At 35.9% G+C, this 20,903-nt stretch overlaps 1 protein-coding gene across 2 annotated transcripts in view; it reads right to left on the bottom strand.

Moving 5' to 3' along the window:
- The window catches only part of LOC129371598 (calcitonin gene-related peptide type 1 receptor-like), a 29,922-nt gene extending 10,500 nt beyond the window's left edge, over positions 1-19,422 (bottom strand). The window contains exons 1-3 of one of the 2 annotated variants that reach the window (XM_055048277.1): positions 19,346-19,422; positions 3,004-3,061; positions 2,732-2,906 (exon numbers count right to left, since the gene is read on the bottom strand). In XM_055048277.1, coding sequence (XP_054904252.1) covers positions 2,732-2,906; positions 3,004-3,057 — 229 coding nt within the window. In that variant the 5' untranslated portion in view covers positions 3,058-3,061; positions 19,346-19,422. Of the gene's footprint in view, positions 1-2,731; positions 2,907-3,003; positions 3,098-19,345 lie in introns of both variants that reach the window. The other variant, XM_055048278.1, reaches the window with a different exon arrangement.
- Positions 19,423-20,903: the final 1,481 nt, after the last annotated feature.

The raw sequence follows: 20,903 nt of genomic DNA, 5'->3' as shown, positions 1-20,903 counted from the left end.
ACAGAAAGGGGTTGATGTCATGTTTGAAAATGTTTTGTCCTGGTTTTGGTTGAAGGTGGCCAAATTCAAATCTTAACTGTAGAGTATTGAAGTGACATGTTCTCCTTTCAGAGCCAGGGTGATTCAAACAAACTGAGCACTGAAAAACTTGAAGCTAATATTGGACTAACCTGGAAATGACAAGAATGGTTAGATTTACAACTATGCCAAAAGGGCAGGCACATCAAAAATGAACAGGAAAAGTAATATAAATGCTCTCTTTAACAATGGTGTGGTAAAGATCCTCGCTCACTTAAAGCTTGTCAACAATGGACGGAAACCTGCCAGTGCAAAGTTGCACAGAGGCATGTTGGGAAACACTGCACAACATAACATTTGAAAGGCAATGAACAGGAGAAGAGGGCAACGAGAAAGAGACAAAAGGCAAGTTTCCTTTTGGTCAGAGCAGATTTCCCAGCAGCCTCTATTTCTTTGTCTTCTCTGCTTGACTTTACATGGTAAAAGGTTGACAGGATGACAAGTAATGGATGGAAATCTGCATGTAAAGAAACAGTCTGATACACATTAAAATGTGTAAATGCATTAAATGCTGCAGGATTTCTCAGATGGTTATGAAATGTTTCATTCTTGGCCATTCTTATTTGTCAAAATAAAAAATAAAAATCTAATCATTTTAAAAAGATTCTACTCATCCCCTTTTGACACTAAAAATGTAAAACACTTTGTATTTAAATTTTATTGTTTGTATTTTAAAACAAAAATAACTTTAATACCTTTTTCTAATAGAAAACCAAATGACCAAGATAGACCATTACTCATCCTGTCCTGTTAACTGACTGAATGAGAAAGGACACCATGGTTGTCTAATAAGTAGGAAATCATACATCCAAGGCTGGGTTTTGAAGGATGTAGGCCTCTGGGCTGGAAATAGTTATGGGGCGCATTTCACCAAGGAGAAAATTATTTAATGCAAATTACAGTATAGTAGATGGCCCTTCACATAAGAACTGAAGCATATTAGCTACACGTCTAACAAGACCTGTAACTGATAACTCCATGTTGTTTCTAAAGAAATTGACTACATCTTTATAATTTTCAGATACTTTAGTATTTTTCAAATGAATAAAAATCATAAAATAATACAAATGACAAGATTGAGGGTCATGAGTTTTATATAAAAACACACATTCATTAAAAAAATTGAAAGAAAAAAGTATTTGAGCCCCTTCACCCTTCCAAAATAGTTGTGGCCCTGGGCTACAGCTCCGGTCAGCCCTTTCTAGGGCATGGGGAAGTGAAAGTGAGAGTCTTTCTCGTAATTATTTGGTTTTAATATTGTCCTGTAAACACAGGACACAGGACATTTTGGTATTTTGTCTTACACCCAGGTTTCTGTTTTTATTTTATTTTTTTCCTTTCTCTTGAGTCGAGTTTTTATTTGTTGGTTTCACTTTCTGCTCCCTGGTTTCCTTATCAGTAATCATTACACCCTCAGTTTATGGTCTTGCAAATTTTCAAAAAGATCTTTAACATTAAGCACTTAGATGTGGGTCTGTATGACTCTCATCTAGATTTTGTTACAGTTCCTCTTGTTTTAGCATCATCTCATGCTTTAACCAAATTAAAGTTGATGTAATCAAAATTTTATTTAAAAAAATATATATTATGCATCTGTTTCTGGAGTTTGTGGTGCATCTGTGTGTGTTCAGGTTCTTTACCAACCTACATCTGTCTTTAGATTAAACAAGCCAAAAAATTTTCAACTATTCAAAGATCAGATTGATATTTTTCCAAACTAAATAACTTTGTCAGAAGCCTTATAAAATCATGCACAACAAATTATTTTAGGAAAGTAAAAGAATAGGTATGAAACACAAATGACCTTGACAGATGGCATTTTCTACAACTTAAATCTTATCTTCAACATCTGTAGCTTTTTTACTACATGTGACCATCTTTCGCTTTATTTCATCCAAACAATATTGTACATTTTACTCCATCAAAATAAAAGAGAGTCCAGAACTTTGCAAGTGGAGTTTTGTTAGAAAGACTGAAACCAATTATATTAAATAAAGACACCAAGAAGATAACTCTCTTGGTGCCTTTATTTGGCACCCAAACCTGAGCCATTATTGAAGAAATGAAATACTCCCAACCAAAAACAACCAATCAGAACAAGGAGGAGGGGATTAGCGCTATCAATCAACATCATATCCTTGCTGCTAAATGTGCGAATGCTAGAGAAACAATTTATTGTTACAAGAAAACCGTTTAGCCGCCGTCCTCGGTGGCTAAGATGACTAGCCTAGCATTCACAACAAGATCTGTTGATAGTGAAAAGCTGTATCGGCATCAGAGAGTGGAGGGTAGGGAGGTGAGCAGAATCACACAAGATTGTTATTGACAGCACTAAGACCCGTCTCCTGGCTCTGACTGGTTGTTTCCAGTTAGCATTGGGAGCACTGCACTGGGAGAAGGCAGAGGAGCTAAACTTTTTCACAGATTGCCTGTCTCATTGTATATGGTCATGGCATGAAAAAAGTAACTCCCAAATTTTTTAAAAAGTAACATACTGAAGCTTTAAAGCACAGATAAAAATTTATATATTAAAACCTATCACTTATTTCATAAAATTAATATGTTTCTTTTATTTTTCTCTGCCTTTAAGCAGATTTTTCTGTTTGATATGGCCCAGATTTGCAAGGACAAATTGGCCAAATGACAACCTCACCTTCATCTGTGCGAAGTGGCTCGTGAATTATCTTCAGGTAACATTCATACTGAGCCAACAAGATCTGAGGTCTGGAAGGTCCATATGGGGAAGATAAATCATCATAGCTGGAATTTGCCTTCTCTGCTGGATTTTCAGATGGATCCAGTGAGCCCACATCCTGAGGGACGGAGACCTGGATATAGTGTAACCAAAAACATTATATTTACCATTAAACACAGCTGTGAAGTCCCATGTTCAGTCATAAAAGCATTTTCGTGAGCTGTACTCACCTCTGTGCACAGCGCCAAGGCAGCCATGAGTGAGAGAGTGAGGCTCATCCACATGTCTCTAAAGGAGGGAGAAGCAACACTTCACGTTGAGAACCTAGTCGGAAAATTGAGCAATAATTGTTTCAACTACAAGATAAACTTGATTTTCTTTTCTAATAAAGGAAAAATGTATATAATTTGAGTGGACTTATTAACTGTAAAGTAATCCCTGGACATATTGTGGTGCTTTTAGTTTAAAGATAACACTGCACTTTTATTTACATGACATGCATTTTCTCATCTATGAGGACAGGAAGTTCATGCTCTTGCAGTCATTCATCTCTGCTGTCCCCTCAGGGTCACAGAAACAGATGTGTGTTTATTATTATTACTGGGCAGAAGGGCAGCAAATTCCCGTAAACGGTTTCAGCATTAATGAACTCCCCCCTCCGCCTCTCCGCCAGAGTCTACAAACCGATGTGCAACTTCAGACGGGTAAACAGAATTTCCCAGCCACTGCGAATTTTGATATAGGAGTGATTAGAGAACAATTTTGCATCAATTATGACAACATGAAAATCAGAGCTGTTCTCACTCAACTCCTTCACACTAGCCACCAGAAATTAGCAAATAGCAAGTGGAACTGCTGAGCTCATTATTGGAGCTGCTGCTCAGAGCAGCACTGGTAAAAACATTGTTAAAGGTTAATAGAGGAGCCATGTTATGATGATTTTCTGGAGGTGGAGCAACAGAAAGAACAGGAGTTTTCAAAGAGAAAGAAGCCCAGTTTCAAGGCATTAAAATACAAAGTAAAATTTTGTTTCAGTCATGTTTGAAATGTAAAGTATTTTTTTTAACCACTGAAATTAACATGGTTAGTTGACTGTGCTGTAAAATGGCACTGTGTGGATGGAAAACTTTAATAAATCTTTGTTGTGGTTTGGACAAAATGTCTAATAAATCAATATGCATCCAACTTTGAGAGACGTTTTTGTTAATCTTCCAATTAATAAGAGACTTAAGTTAAAAGGAAGAATATTTAAGCGATACAAACAATAAAACAGAAGATTAAAACTAAATGAAGTGAGGCAGCTGAGCAGAAGCAGTAACGGCTGCCAAGCCATTCAACACAAGACTCAATGCTTTTGGGAGGAGGCATTGCATCAACAACTGTACAATAATGTGTTTTCCCCATGAACTAAGTTCAACTCTCCTTCACTCTGATTGTGACACACACAGTAATACAAACATTATGATTTGCAAGTCCATTCATCAAGAAGCAAACAATGAGCGCCCTTCATGCTCCGATTGTTAAGACATCACAAACCAAAGCACCAACGCTGTAACGATTGTTTCAATTTGGCAGCTGCCACTCTGACTGAATGTCACCAATAAACGCTGCGTGCAATCAATCTGTAAACCAGGTAGTTATTTGGGTTTTCGCGTTAGTTTGAAAAGCTTTTGTTTTATGCTAGGTTAAAAGCAAAAATATCCACTATTAACTCTGTTATCAAATAAAACCCTCTAAAGGCAGCTTGCAATACACCTGTTGCAATAAGCAATAAATCAATTAATCACATGATAAATTAAAACCAAGACATTAATAAATAGACAGAAAAAAAATTATGTATTAAAATTTGAATGTGTTTGGACCAAGATAGGTTTTTCAAAAATACAATTTTATTCACGTGTTGAGCTGAATAGTGAAAACCCGTAACTCTACATTATTAAAAATTTAATGAATAAATTATAATGCATGAGTTGTTATTTTCTATAAAATAACTACTCGAAAAGTGTGAGAAAATACTTGAACCGACCGGTATCTGCCATATCTCCCTCTGCTTCCAGCATTGGTGCTGATTTTAGCTCAGGGATGTGTCACAAATTCATGTTGCATAGACCAGCATGTTGTGTGTATATCTGTGTAACCAATCAGACCTGTGATCCTCAGAACAACGTGAAGAAGGAAGGGTCAAAGGTGAGTTAACAAGGAGAGGCATTAGCAGGAAACAACAATCAGCTCAATCTGCCCTTTGTTGTACCTGAAATATTCTCTTCCAGTATTTCTGAATAAAATCCTTTCAGTTTTCTGGTTGTAAATTTTCATTTCAAACTGGTGTGCTAACTGTCCAGTGTCAGAGTCATATTCTCAGGCCAAAAATGCACAAAAAATCAAATACAGGTGCTTAAATCCACAATCAAACCCAGAAAGTTATCCAGAACTTGAGGCAACACAGCAACTGGAGACCATCACATTACCAGCATTGTGTTAAACTGTTATGATATTCTATTTGTGAATAAATGTGTTGGGTGAGTACCTTTAAAACTGTCTTTATCTTAATAGTTCAAAGGATATTTTTCCAGATATCTTGGGTATCAAGATATTTTTTGGCTGATTAGTTTAGTTTTAGTTTTTATTAGCTTGGCCATAGCCTTAAAGTGCAATTTAGCTCGATTTTCATCTCCCTTCACTCACTCTGGGCTTCCTCCTGTTGTCTTGAATTCCTTCTGTAGATCTTCTACTGGGCCAATCAGTGAACAGGAGAAGTTGCAAACACTGACGTTGATCTGCTGCTCTGTTTCAGAGTTGTAGTCTGTCTGTAGTTTTAGCAATGGCAGCAGAGGAAGTAAAGGAAGCTGTTCAGTCCTTGATGGGCAAGCTCCCAAAAATGAAATCAACAGCCATCTTGTTCGGATCAGTACTTCTCTCTTGGTTACTTACAGCACAAGCAATTTCCAGCAAGCTTCACAATGTCGATTGGGTAAAATTTAAAAGTTCAACAGTTTCCACACCCTTACCAAGCAATTGCTTCTCAGTAGCAGAAGATCCAGACCCTCTGGACAGTAAGCAGCCTCAGACGTCTCCTATGATGCACTTTTTGTTTCTTTCTTACTTCTAAAGCTTCAGAGTTGAGCATGTAGCCTTTCACAGAGTGTTAGAGTTCAAACACTTCAGGATAGATCACAGATCAGAACACAACGTGCTCGTTTATGAGCTTTTTTGCCAAATTGTGCTGAATTTTAGTGATTTCCCAAGTCCACGACCTTTAAGAAACCAGTGACAGCGCAGCTACTTTTTAACAGCAATGTTTAAGAAAATTATTTTAATAGAAGCTTCTGTAAGCAATGTGCCAATAGGCGCTACAGCAACTAAAACTGAATAAGACGCAGTTGATGTATTTGTCACTACGTCGTCATGCTGCTTTGGTTATGAATAAATTGCTTTGTGAAAATTTGCTTTAAGCAGATACTGCTCCTTCATGTTTGTTGGTATCTCAGTTTATTAAAAAATATGATTTTGCTGCCACTTCCTCTATAAAGACCATTCTTTTAAACTGAGTTCAGCAACGACAACACCACGACTGCTACGGATTAAACAAGATATATCTTTACCCTCCCAACATTTACTGGCTGGGTCAACACAAGCAAACAAAATGTCTGCCTATTTCTAAGTAGTACCAAAGCAAATGATTTATAAATGCTATTGTTGGTATCCATGTTGATGATTCCTGCGAAGTGGAACATTTTCCTTTAAAGGAGTACTGACTTCTTTCTGTGAAGTGATGTTTAGATGAGCTGGAGGCAGTTACTGTCAAACTGGAATGCAAATCTGGAACTGAAAACAAAAATCCTGCATCAATTTGCCACATGGAATCACACATAGAGAATAAAACACCATAGCAGAAAAGCATCAGCAATGTGCAGACTGCTGAATTAAGACTGAAAAATTCAGTCTTGTGTTAATTCCTAAGTGAAGCTAAGTTTTTCAATGTTTTTTGTTTTAGTCAGATCCTGAATCACAGTGGATTCTTTCACTGGATTCATTTCTAATCCAGTGAAAGAAATTAAAAGCCAAATTCTGAAAAATGTGCCTGAATAGCTTTCCTAATATTGTTAAACTTCACTTCCTTTGAAGTGAAAAAAATCTTTCTACCAACATTTGCAAAAATGAGGCAATGCAGAAAATGAAACAACTTCAATCTTTCAAGTTTGTGAAAAACAATGTTATTAAATAATCCAGAGCATTTAAATAACTTTTTGATACTTTGATTTCTCAAATAAATGACTGGGTAGAGTTTTCTAACTAATAAAACTGCTTTACTAAATCTGTACATACAAGGCTGTAATAATGGTGAAGTGTGGATAGGAACTGTTCAGAATGAACAATGACTTTCTCTGGATCTTGACCTTTCCAGAATATTCTAAGTAAGTTACTCAGCTTGTGTTTTTTGCTATTTTTACCTGCTAAATAGGAAGCCGTGTTAAAAAGGACGCACTGCTGTTTGGAACTGACTGAATATTAACCAGAACAACAGCTGAAAAGATTCAGTGAAAGTGAAAATTCAGAGAAACATTTTATGAAACATTTAAGTTATTTGACTACAAGGACAAAAATTATGTTTGAAAGAATAAAGGCTTTTAAATCTGAGAACAATGTCGTAATAAACATAGATCAAGAAATGAAATAGAAGAACATATTCCACAGGTTCATAATCCCAAATATGAATCAGAAATGGCTTCAGACTGCAAAAAACAGGATAATATCCTGGAATAATCTATGCATATACCAAGCACTCTTCTTTACTAAATCTAATAAAGATGGTTTTTGGTTTCTGAAACTAAGAAACCATGACAGAACCTGTAATCGAACAAAATAGTTTGCAATAAACAGTAAGTCAATTAATCGCAAGATAAACTAAAATGAGTTAAATAATTTCCATTTGCATGATTTATGCAAATGGAAATTTTTCTTTTCTACTAAAAGCTGGATGTCAGTCTGCTGCTTTGGTCACAATTAGCCCTTTTCTGAAAGACAATTTTGCTTACAGAGATTTCATAAGGGGTTTTATTTGTTGTTTCTGTTGTTTTATTTATTTTAGATATTTAAAATATCAGACTTTAAAGTTTATTGATCTTTGAGAATGTGTTGCTTGCATTACTATGCCATTACCATTATATTACTTGAAAATGGTCTGAAAATAACAATAATATTGTTTATTCCAATAACTTCTGGGACAATTTATTGTTGTGACAGGCCTGTGTCTGATGCAATATTGTGGTTATATTCAAATTTATTGAAATGATCCGTACATACACACTGTATATGCATATGCCATTTTTCCTAAAAGCTTAGCTGAAGATTTGTTTTGGAGCACTGAGCAAGCTCTGCAAAACTTTGTTTGGTTTCCTATTAAAGCCAATGAACCAGACCAGAAACCACTGAAAACCTTCCAGACACACACACACACACACACACACACACACACACACACACACACACATAAGACAAAGGAGAACCATGACATGACTCATATTCTTCATGACAAAAACAGCTTCCTCCCTTCAGGATACACATATGAGTTTCTGGAATTCAAAATAAGCCGGGTCAAATTTATTCTCAGCCTCCCTCTGCATTCTGAACCCCTGAACTGAATCTGGTGAGGAAATAAGTCAGTCTGCTACCTCGACCCCTGCAACTGGAGGAACTCATTAAATGTATTGATTTTAAATGAATTAAGCTTTTAAATCTAACTGGGCTCATTATTAATTCAAGTTACATTTGTATCTTTGGTTTTGTTGAAAATGATTCAGAAAGCCAGAAAAAAACTTCTTTTTTAAATCAAAATCAAGTTAGTCATTTTTGCCCACTTATTTTCAAGCTGCCTCTCCTTCCAAATTAAATATGATCCTCAATAGTTCCCAGAATGCATCGTAAATGTCTGTCAAATAATGATCATTTCATGTACACAGTGTAGGTGTGGGTGGGGGCAAATTTAATCAGCAGAACATATGACAGGACTGCTAGATGGGGGAGGAGACAGCCGAGCATTGACTCACTGCATTCCTGTATTTTGAGGTAACGCTTGTAAGGAAACTGGCTGTAGCGTATTCATATTTTATGAGTCGACTGGATTTTCATTTCTAATCCAGAGTAATTTTCCTTTTCGCTGCATTAGTATCAGCTAAAACAGAACAAAGATAACGCTGTACAGTTATGCTCAATGAGAAGACAGAAACAGTGAGGCAAAAGTTGATAAGGAGGTAATTAATAATAAGATACGAAACATAATCCTCCAATGAACAGTTTATGGATCGTCAGTAACAACATAAATTAACAATCAAACTTTAACATTGTTGATGTACTTCAGAGTAATAAACTCCCCCAGCCTGAGGAGACGGGACACAGCCTACAGAACCTCGGTCAATCAGATGATAATCACCACTTAGGGAGTTTCACATGGTGGTCCCGTAGACTCGGTTTGACTTGGGAGCAAAATCTGCTACATTTTCAGCTGGCTCAGTTCTGGCCAGCTGAATCTCTTAGGAAGAGATTAGTACTGGTGTTTAAATAGTTTTTCAAACACAAAATAAAGGCTAAGCAGTCAGCAGCAATGGGTATATACTGTTAAATACTTCAGCAACCATATCTGACAGATCACTTCAGGTGCATCAGCTCTGAATGGCACCAAAATTACACTAGAAGTAGTACAGCAGGTTTCCTTTTTCGTTTTTCTAGTACAGAGGGGACCCATTATGCTAACCAGGAAAAATATCACATGACCTCTTGGGTCCTGCAGACATGTGCATAATTTGACCAGAACCTGAATACGAATCCCATCTGATAAAAGTAATACCTGGCCTGGGGCCTTTCTGCATGGAATATTCATGTTCTCCATTCATGTTCCTCCCACAGCTCAAACACATAACTAGTGGGTCAAATGATTACACTGAATTACCCTGCGTGTGTGTGCGCATGATAGTGTATGTGCATGTGTGCGGACATGTGGGTGCGTGTGTGTAGTGGTTCATCTACCCTATTGAGTAGCATGTCTTTCTTCTATTTTTTTATCATATTTACTAGCCTTCTGAAGACCGATGGGTCTTCAGACCAAAGCCTGGTCCTGATACAGTGGAGCCCCTTGTTCAAGGTCAAAGATGAGGTTTACAAGTACAGAGTGAATTAGGTTTTGGCTGAGGTTAGGAAGAAATTAGTACTGGTTAGGATTAGAGAAAATGTATGGGTACGTATATGTCATAATGTGTGGTTGACCCAAAAGCACCAGGCAAAAGCATAGAATGGCCTTGAATGTTTAATGGAACAATATCAGAATCTAACTGCAAAGGAACATCCAAAGGAGCACAACAAAATCCAAAGCAAAATCCAAAACAGCAAACATGTGGAGGACCAGAGGAACACAAGGGGAGAGATGACCAAAGTGACCAACATAGTAACCAGACAGACTGGCGAGTTGTGACTGATTTATTTAGGATTACTAAAGGAAGATGGGTATGGATGCAGACACATAACCTAAAGTAGCCAGATAAGAAAAGCTGGAAACACTACAGGGGGAAGCTAGTTTATAACTTAACTAGAACTACTAAAGAAAGGTATACCTAAACTCAGACATGCAAGAATAACTGAACCTAGGATGATGAAATAAACATTACTAGAAACACTACAGGGAACCTGAAATAAGGAATAACTAGAAGGATTAAATTAATCTAACGATAATCTCTAAAGAAAGCTAGACATATAAGAATAACAGAACCTAAAGAATGATGATAAATAAGATACAAAAAAAAAAATCAGAGTCCTGACAGTATAAATACAACTACTAAAATGAATGGAAGTCAACACAAAGTCCTAATATGGGCAGAAATATAATCTTGTGTATGTGTAGGTGTGTGGGTGCGTGTGTGTGTGTGCGTTTGAACTGTGTGTCTCCTCCAATAACCATTGGAGGGAAGAAGGTAAGTAGATGGATGAAAGTATAACAGTTCTTCGCTGGATACCCTGAATATGACCCACTAGCTTGACAATTCATGAAAAACTTACTAAACATATTGACAGTGTATTATCTGATTTATAGAGACATATTTCCACATGTCTATATCTAAAACTAAAGGGTTACTGTTTGGGGTGACGAGAAACCCAAACATTGTTATGTTGCTATTCCAGAATTAGCTTTGCTGTCCCTGGTGCCCTGCAGTAAAATTGACTGCAGATGCTTGCCTCTGAGACTTGAGGTCCTGGGAAAGAGAGAGCTCAATCTCTTCCAAGTCTATTATTTTATACATCATAGCAAAATAAAAAAAATGACTTGATCAAAACACGCAACTGATTTCTGACAGTCATCTTTTAACATTAGTCTCCAATTTTAATTAAAATGGACTAAATATTTTTGTATTGTCACCACCATTTGAAATGGGGAAATGAGGGATCACAGTGATTGCAAGGAGGCTTTCCAACCTCCAACATTTGTGGATCATCATGAAAGATAAGTCAATGTAAACATGCAAAGAGCTTTTTGGCAAGCAAATATTGTACTATCATTATCATCAAAGGTGTAAATAATTTTAGATACATAATTAAGTATGAATTAAAACTAAATAAAATAATTATTTCAACATTAAAACTGTTTTCATGTTACTTTTGTCATCTTTAGATATATGCCTGTCTTCATTTCCTGTCAAACAAATGTCTTGGTTGATTGAAATTAGTTTAAAACTAAATGCAAATCTGTACAAAGTTTTGGACTTAACTTTATCTACACATCACATATTTACATGCATCCAGTTTCCAGATCATTTTTATTACCTTGCTATTGGAGAGAGTGTGGCAGATACACTTATTATTAATAAATCAGTTAAGTAATACTGTGCAGTCGAGGTTTTGTCTCACTTTCCTCCTTTATAAAGTAAGCTGATGTCACATTGCAAGGCCCCTGCACAGGAAACACACATCTGCGCACAACTGTTTGTCCATAAGTTGTTGCCAAGAGTTATTAATAAAATTAGTTTTTCCAGATGATCAGAGAATCAATCTGGCACAATTTAATTTTGATGGAGTTTGAAAATGTTTTTTTTTATTTTTTTTATGGCTAATAAGCATGCGTTTGAAACTGGGCTCACCGTCCCTTATATAAACATGTAAAATAAGTGATTTCCTCTCATTTCCCATATAAGTGAAACTATAAACCTACAAATTTTCTGACATGAATTGATTTTGCTGATTTCTGCCAAGATCTCCTTGACCTTTTATGCATGTGTTTTAGCATTTCTCACCCAGTAAGACTAATTTTTATTAAAAAAACATTGTGAGGACCCATCACTCCCCATGGGGCCCACAGTCTGGGCCCTATTAAAAGAAGAGCTGTTTTGGGATTAGCAGTTAGGACTAAGGTGTGAATCAAATTTATGTTAGATTTATGGTCAGACATATCTCAGTAATGGTTAGGTTAAGTTTAAGATTCAGAGTTAGCTGATAGAAATGAATGAAATATTAAAGGAAGTCAAAGCAAAGTTATTGTGAAGATAGAAAGATGCAATATGTTTGTGCTTTAGTTTTTGGCTGTATGGATCCTGTAGAGCACTACTATTACATATTTTATTTCCATTTTATCATTTTCAGAATATCAATTCACACAATCTCCTTATGTGAGGAAAGGCAGGGGAAGGATGAAGGTTGAGAAAACCACTTCCTGCCACTTCTCAGCTCTCCACTTCTAAAGAATCCAGTCAGTTAAAAATAAGCCATTGTTACATACACACAAAGGAACAATGAAAAAGTTGTGAAATAGGGAAGGTGAAGCCAACGTGGAGATCTGAGATAAAAAATAAAATAAAACATATACGCACACATTGGGTTCATTTGACAATGGTTTTTCAATCAAGTTATTAAATGATAAAAGCAGTGACTGTTGGGAATAATTCTCCTGAATTAATAAATGGAAATGAGAAGATGTTACACCAGATTTTTAATCAGATATTTTGCACATGTAACACAGTCCAATATATTCCAAATATATTTCAATTGGTTGTCCTTTTTATCTTGCTGGCTCCACATTGTGTTTTTATCTAATTTTAGCTTTTAATGCAGCCAGCAAAGCATTATTGTGTCAGTTTTGATTTTTTTTGGTTAACTTAAGGAAGTTTAATTTAACTTCCTTAATTTAACCTTAATGAAGTTTAATTTAACTTTAAGTAAGTTAACTTAAACTTCATACAAATTTTCCCTTTTTACAAATCACAACAATTACATCCCGACTACAAAAACACATATTGTAGACTCACATCAAATGACTTCAACCTTACGAATGTCACAACAATGAGTAACAGCAGCGGAGAGGAGCCGCCATCCAATATCACTGAACCACATGTAGCAACTGCTGCATTTCTCTGTCCAATTTACACAATCAGTGCAGCCTCACTGCCTCATTCACAAATAATGATAATGGCGCAAACATGGTCACCCCATTTTCCTTCAGATGCAGTTGTTCTAGTTTCATGACTGAAATTGACAGTCAGTTATAAAAACTGCAGTATTACAAGCCAAAGAGATTGTTGTTGCGATTTTAGAAATAAAAAAACGCCTATTAAACTATTGTATCAATTAGTGGACACTTTAAAATCAGTAATATTAGTTATACGTTTCACTTTTAATACACAATCCTAAACGAAGGTTATTTAGTAGTTTTCCCTAAAATAATTGTCAAAGTTCAAATGCATTAGACTGCATATTTATTATATTAATATTCACTGTATTAATTTCCCATACACTGTTTGTTATTCATATATTTTAGTCACAAAAATGTTTATTGCATTCTGTTATTTTAAATAAATAAATTATAAAAAATTATTCAGCTTTTAGGGCAATTTTTTAACCGGGATGTACTAGTATTTACTGTATAACCATAATCTGTTGGAAAGATGGAATCTTTTTTCCATAAGTAATGTATTTTTTAAAGAAGAATAGTTCCAGTCTTTAATGGTGTCAGAATCAATGTCTTTGAGATTAGCAACATATTTTGGGTACATTAAAGAATGTTTCATTATATTCCTGCGCTTTTGGTTACTTTTCCGTAAGCACTTTCTGGTTTTAACAACCATTTCCCTTCATTTACCCACTGGTGCAACATTAAATAATCAAAGGTCCAGATACTCCATGTCAGATTCCCCTGCTGTTTCTGGATAGCTCTGTGAGTCACTATGCGCAACATCAACCATGGCACATCCATACATAATGCGTAACTAAAATGCAGGGAAATTTGTTTGCCAGCAAAAAGTGAAGAGTAGCTGTTTCTTTGAGGGGTTTTGTGACTTAGATACAAACTCCGGTTGTCCCACATGGGCAGTTCTTTCAGATTCAAGCTGTGAAACCCAACAGAAATTATTTCATTCATCTATTTAAAAAGACACAATCATTGCAAACATGTTGGAGGTCAGTGTAAGCTTTGACACAAAGCAATGTGAAATATTACATTCCCTATCTCTATTGGCTGTCAATCCAAGCATCTAGCAGCATAATTGAAGAGTTTTCTTTGCTCTTGCTGAGCTGCAGCTCAGATGTAATTATGTAGGAAAAAGAGAAAAGCTTTTGAACAGCAGACTTTTGGCATGTTAACTCTTTTTTTTAATAGAACGTAAACTTAACAGTAATTGGAAATAGTTCAGTTTTCACCCTAAAATCTTTCAACGAGCTCACAAAGGGAAAGTGACTCTGGCAGGAGTTATCAATAACATATCTACAGGTTCTGTTGAGTCAACCCATATCTGAAATGGCCAATAATTCAGACATGAGTCATCAATATTAATAGCTATGACAATTTTTTTTTCTTCATAACAACAACAATCAGTTTTTTAATATCTATTGTATTATTCTGCAATAATTCCTAACATAACCTTTGGTGTTGTCTTCAGCTCAGTTTCAGATGTTTCATTTACAGCTCCTTTAATCTGTAAATGAAGAATTGACAGAAGTGACTGGCACCCCCCGTCACATAACTGGTGGGGAGTGCCAGTTATGTGAGTAAGGTAAGTAGATTAGCCAGTGGTATTTTTCCTGAACAAGGCTACCTGCTGCTGAGCCAATCATGGGCTTAGAATGAAAACATCAAGATGATCTAAATACTAACCGAGCTTGGGGTTAGTTTTCAGTGTGCCACAATAACTGATTCTGTGTATTTTACAGATATTTGTACTTATTTCACGTTTTGTATTGGGGTTGGAGGTGAGGCGACTTGAATGTGTTATTCCTTCAACATCAAACTAGGGCTGCAGGTATTGATCATTTGATAAATCGATCAATCTGTTCTGAATGGAGCATATTTACAGAAAAAGAATGCTTTTTTTATTTTAAATGCAAATAACATCCTTTCAGCAAATGGCTTGTTTTTAGTCTTTTTACACATAAACAATTAATTGATTACCAAATTTTTTGACTATTATTTCAATAATCGATTCTCACAGTCATAATTAACATGACTAATCGTTTCAGCCCTGCATTAAACGGTCCCACAAAAATTGGATGCACATTGATGTTAGTGGAAATAGCTAACATCAAAGTTACTTTATCTTCTTTGAAGAAGATAAATCAACATAAGTTGGTTGTTAGTGGCTGGATGTGAAATTTGCAACATAAGCAAACTGAAAGGTTCAGCACGAAAAATATTCAAGTGGACTAAAGAGACATCAGAGTTAGGACAATAGTCACAGAAACATGCTTTGAATATAGAAAATGCACAAAACATTAAAGACAAAGAGGTAAAACAGGAGACAGTCTTTGTGGTCATACTGTAAGAAATCAACTCAGATTTACATTGAGTAAATCTCAGTCATGTTAATGACTAGAACAGGTTGTTGCTTGTGTTATGAAAACTGGACAGCAAGTTTGGAAGCGGGGGGATAGTTGGAACCAAAGTGGCCAAAACACCTATTAATACACTGATAGCTTCCTGGCAAGAGCAGGCTGTTCCAGTCAAAGGGACACTCGACGGGTGAGGGGGTGGAAGTTTCCCACGAGCGTGTGCGGAGTCAGCCTGTATCATCCAGGGAAGAGGGGGAGGTGTTTAAAAGTCAAGCTGCTCTCAGATCAATGTCTTGAATTTGAGTATTAAACAGGAAACAACTCCTGCTGGTGGTAGGGACAAAAAAACTGCTTTAAAGATGACCAACTGTAGCTCCTCGATAGGTCAGGATAGGTCTATGGGCTACCCAGACATGTTCATTACATTTTTACAAAAATCATTCTAAGATAATAAGATTTCAGTTTTTTTGAGCTCCTCTGAGGATGAACTGTCTTAGGACCTCTGTCACTTTAAATCCAAATAAGATGCTCCTGTCAACACCCAACAACTCAACATTTATAGCCACGCATGCAGAATTATTATAACAACAATCATGCAAAATTGCATAATTGTTGGTATAATTAATGGCACTGAAACAAATAATAAAAATGTGCCAACAATAAATTAGTCAAACATTGCCTTATGTCCTTTACGGTACCACACACCTTTCTGTAAGATCGGTTTTGCATACATTTTTCTACCCTTTGAACCTTTCCACATTGTATCATATACACATGCAGCACAAACAAGAAAGTATTTTCTTGTGGTTTTCTCTGAAAATCCAACCTATCCATGATTGTGAAGACTAAGAAAAATGACATAGTTTTGATTTTGATTTTTTTCTTTTTATTTTCATGTTTTCAATCAAATTCCTTCTTTAACAGTGAAGTTTTTTGCCCACATAAATGTTTTTCTGTGGGGAACACATGGATTTCAGGGAAGCCTGGAAGCAGAACACATGGAAGTTGTTTGTGAAGAAGACCGAAGTTTGGATGGAAAGGGTCAGATTAACTAAAAAGATCCTCTGTGATAATTTCAAGACCAGCTATTGAAAGAAAATCACACTGTCTGATAGATGTGTTTATTATCATTTATCAACCAAACATCCCTCTGTAGTGGAGCCTGTACCATCAGCTTCGCCATCAGTCATGACTTGGGTGCCATTAAAGTCAAACTCTGGCTTAAATGAATAAAGTTAACTCCCTTTGCTCAAATTGCTTCAGGTTCCGTGTTGAAATCTATCAGCATACCTAGAAATGTTGCTTTCAGGTTTGGCTTGTGCCAATGGTGACATCCATACTATTTTCTTTTTAGGTCTGACCGACTTAGATTATGACCGACTCATGCTTTTTTTTTTTTATTTGAGAAAAAAACCCCTAATGGTTAAGGTTCTTTGGTACAGGAAGTAATTTTGAGTCCAACAAAACATGAAAGAATTACCCTATTTTTGAATCATAAAACATGCCATATATGCCCCTAATTGTTTTTTATAAATAAACATAAAAAATGCAACCAAAGCATCTCTGTTTGAATGGTGTGTTTACAGACCAAAAATGAAGGGAGTTTATAGTTTTGATGCACTTAATATACATAAAAAACAGTCCGATTTTTAGTATTTGATCTGGAGACCATCGATTTGGCCAGTTTCTGATGAGCTAATTGGTGCGTCTCTACACTATTCTCATGCTAGCAGAGCGGTTCAATTGCTAGAACTCTCGTGATGTCATCAATCTAAAGCAGATGACCTTCTCTTTCCCCTCCTGTGAACTTTTGACAAACTTCATATTTTGTGAATAACCACAGGGAAAATTCATACTTCATAACGAATCTTTTTTGTGTTGGTGTATATTTTAGAGTGACAAGAAAATGCACTACTGGGAATTACCTTTAAAGCAAAACCAGCCAGTCTGCATGTGGTGCTGTAGTGATTGCTGACATCCATGAAAATAACCCAGGAGAAATGCAAATTATTTGAGGGAAAAACAACAAAAGCTTTTGCAAGCTCTTCTAGGCTGCTGGGAGCAATTGAAATTATTCTGGTTTGCATCTGGCTGTTCTCCTTTTACACTGTTAGTAGATTTAATGTGAAAAAATGCAACTTTCTTTAACTACAATGTTATGGGGGAATTTTTTTGCCATAATCCAAGAGCACACATGAAGTCCTGCTTTCAAAATAAAAATGTAAGCAAAAGTATTAAAAATTTTGAGAACAAAAGAGACAAAATCCTGTTTTCAGACTGAAAATGTGTGCTGTTAGATTATGACAGAAAAAATCCCCCAGATAATGTCTTAAATCTATCTTTAAAAAAACCAAAGCCTATGTACAGTGGCAAGGATAAAATTTTCACATACAGATTTATTTTTTATTTATTTCCTTTTTTCCATGAACATTAAATCCAAAATGAAATTTCAAATGATCAAGAACCAGTGAAAAGTCTTTAAAACCAGAGGGGTTTGAGCTCTTCTGTTTCCAGTTAAGAGACTTGAGAATAATATCCAAACCATCCTTATGAAAAACATAATATAATCCCAGCAAGAACCAGGATGTTAGGGAATAATAAATTCTGCTCTCTATCTGAAAATTGTAATGGAAAAAGTTCCTGCACCATTCATGAATCTCACTCAGATAATCTTCTCCTGGTGAAAGAAGATTCTCTTTCATGACTAACCAGGCAGCGCATGCTTGAACATCCTTCAATAGACATGAATTAACTCTGCATAAACAAAGAGATGTAACAAACCCATATTCGGTTCTTGCTGATGTGTCACAACCAGTTTTAAGGTACAATTACTTTTTTCACATCATGCCAACCTGGTGCGGATGGCTGTTTTAGTTTAAAAAACAAACAAACTATTCATCTCTGTCTGTTTCTAAACAGATATTCCTCGGTAATAAAACAAAGCCAAAACAGAATAAATATGTTAGGATGCACAGATGCATCTTATCTTCAGGTGTTTGCTCATTACTGATATTATTTAAACATAAACCCTTCTGAGCCCAAATGAACAAGATTACAAATAATCCTACTAAATGTCGGTAAAGGGCATTTTGAGATCAGCTGTAACACAGACTGCTATTATATGTGGAATCCTTCATACACAATGACTATCTTGGATGATAATGAGTCACCTCAGCATTTTCCTTTGAGGTTAGTAAAGTATTTTTGATGTCCATTAATGTGAAGCAGTGTAGATGAAGGGCGAGTCCTCGGTCAGCACTAGCAAGCTCAGAGTAATCCTGACATGACATTTGATAACAAGGATGGCAGTGATTTAATAGAGCTTCAGTGTTTCCTCTCCTTACTTAGATAAAGCAATCTACCGCTGCAACAACAGCTGTTTAAGCAACAGTAAAAGCAGACAAAAACACTTGCATCAACCTTCGGATCCTTTATGACAAGAGAAGCAGTTACAATAACTGACTTAATGTGATTGCGTCTTAAACACACTGCTATTAGGTTTCAAATAGGAACTTAGAATGTGCATCGTATTATTTGTTTGATTGATATTAAATGCTTAGTTGCTGCATAATGCTGCATTTGCCACAATATATTTTGATTTTAAATGCGTTGCCAGCTTTTTCTGTTTAATATAAAAAAAGACAAGTATTCCTCCTTGAGCTGTGTAAGAGTATTACTTTTTAATAGCACTACTGCACTTTCACTTGATGCCTCATTCAGTCATAAAACAGAAGTAATTCCGTAAAACCTACCTAAAGTTAAAATTTTGTGACTTACCCTTTTTTGATTGAGATGTCAAACTTTACTTTCCTCCAGTGCTCGCATGACCCGAGGTGGAAAGCGTCTCATTCCCTCTCTCACAACTCTGACCAAGCCCACAGGATGAGCTGCAGCTGTCAAGTCAGCCGACATCACGTGCCCCCCGTCCTGTCGGTACTTTCAAAATAAAACAAATTGTGATTTAAATTTTTGTTTAAAACTTTGGCAGTCTTAACATCTGATTCTAATTTATTTTAGGAGATAAATATGGACTTCACTATAAAACAAACAATTTTAACTATAGCACACGTACCGGAGAGGCATTCATAAAGAGAACTATTATGGAGTCTTGTTGCTTCATGACCAGCAAAACAGCGTCATCTGCTGGTTAAAGTTGGATGGTCAGATGTCATATTGCTGGACTTGTTCCTTAACAGCTCACCGGCGTATGACCCGGTCAGAAGCGGAACGAGTTTTTCCTCTTAAATCAGCATAATTGCCGGTCAGAAATTACCTGCAAGTGTGTGTGTGTGTGTGTGTGTGTGTGTGTGTGTGTGTGTGTGTGTGTGTGTGTGTGTGTGTGTGTGTGTGTGTGTGTGTGTGTGTGTGTGTGTGTGTGTGTGTGTGCGCGTGCATTTACAAAGTTATATTAATACAAACGATATTATTAAATTAAATAATGTATATGTATGTATTGTTTTGTTGAAGGAACTCATTATCTTTATTCTGATTCTAATCTAAGTAATTGTTTAGCTTGTGTATAATTATATTACGATTTTTTTTTAATTTTATTACCGTTACTAATATGAGCTGTAATGTTAACTGGCTATTATTTTTTCTTATATTGTGAATTTACCCTTATATTACAGTCTCTGGTTCTTATTTTTCTCTTTCTGTATTTCTTACCTTAATTTGAACATGTATGGTACACTTGTATTTGCCCATTGTAGGTCAAGAAAATATATTCTTCTATTTTATTCTGGTAGTATTTTTGGAAACTGATGGCATATTCTCTTTGGGCAGATGATAGCACCAGGCAGACCCTTCTTGGACGAGTTGAGTGGATCATCATATTCATGCGCTCTTTGAAAGGTGTGCAAACTCCGCTTGGCCGGGACGTCGCTCTGCTTTCTTGGTGACAAAATGGTGCGTACTCAAGGAATTCTAGAATAATTTAGAGAACAAAAACTTGATTCAATGTAATTAAATGAAGTGTTAACGTGTTCACTTTTTTTTAGGTGAAAATAATTAGATTAAAAACTGCATTAAACAGGTCGTGATTAACGTTGTTTAGTGTGAACTTTTTACCAGTTGTATAATTAAGAATTTGGGCTCCACAAAAAATATTTGACCAATTTGTATGCAAAACAACGAGGGTCTTCCGACATTTCACCCCTTCACCATTTCATACCGTTGAACGAAACGATTGTAAATGTTTACTCCGTCTTAGAGATTCACCTATGTTAACTATTTGAAATTATTTGCCTTGGCCATAGCTGACTACAAGCCAATTCGTACCGTCATCTAATAGCACCCGCAATTTCTATACCTAAACATTTTATATGTTTGTTTTTTT

Source organism: Poeciliopsis prolifica, unplaced genomic scaffold, assembly GCF_027474105.1.
Source record: "Poeciliopsis prolifica strain line A6 unplaced genomic scaffold, Auburn_PproV2 SCAFFOLD027, whole genome shotgun sequence".
Lineage (NCBI taxonomy): Eukaryota > Metazoa > Chordata > Actinopteri > Cyprinodontiformes > Poeciliidae > Poeciliopsis > Poeciliopsis prolifica.
This window is presented reverse-complemented; position numbering and strand designations above follow the sequence as displayed.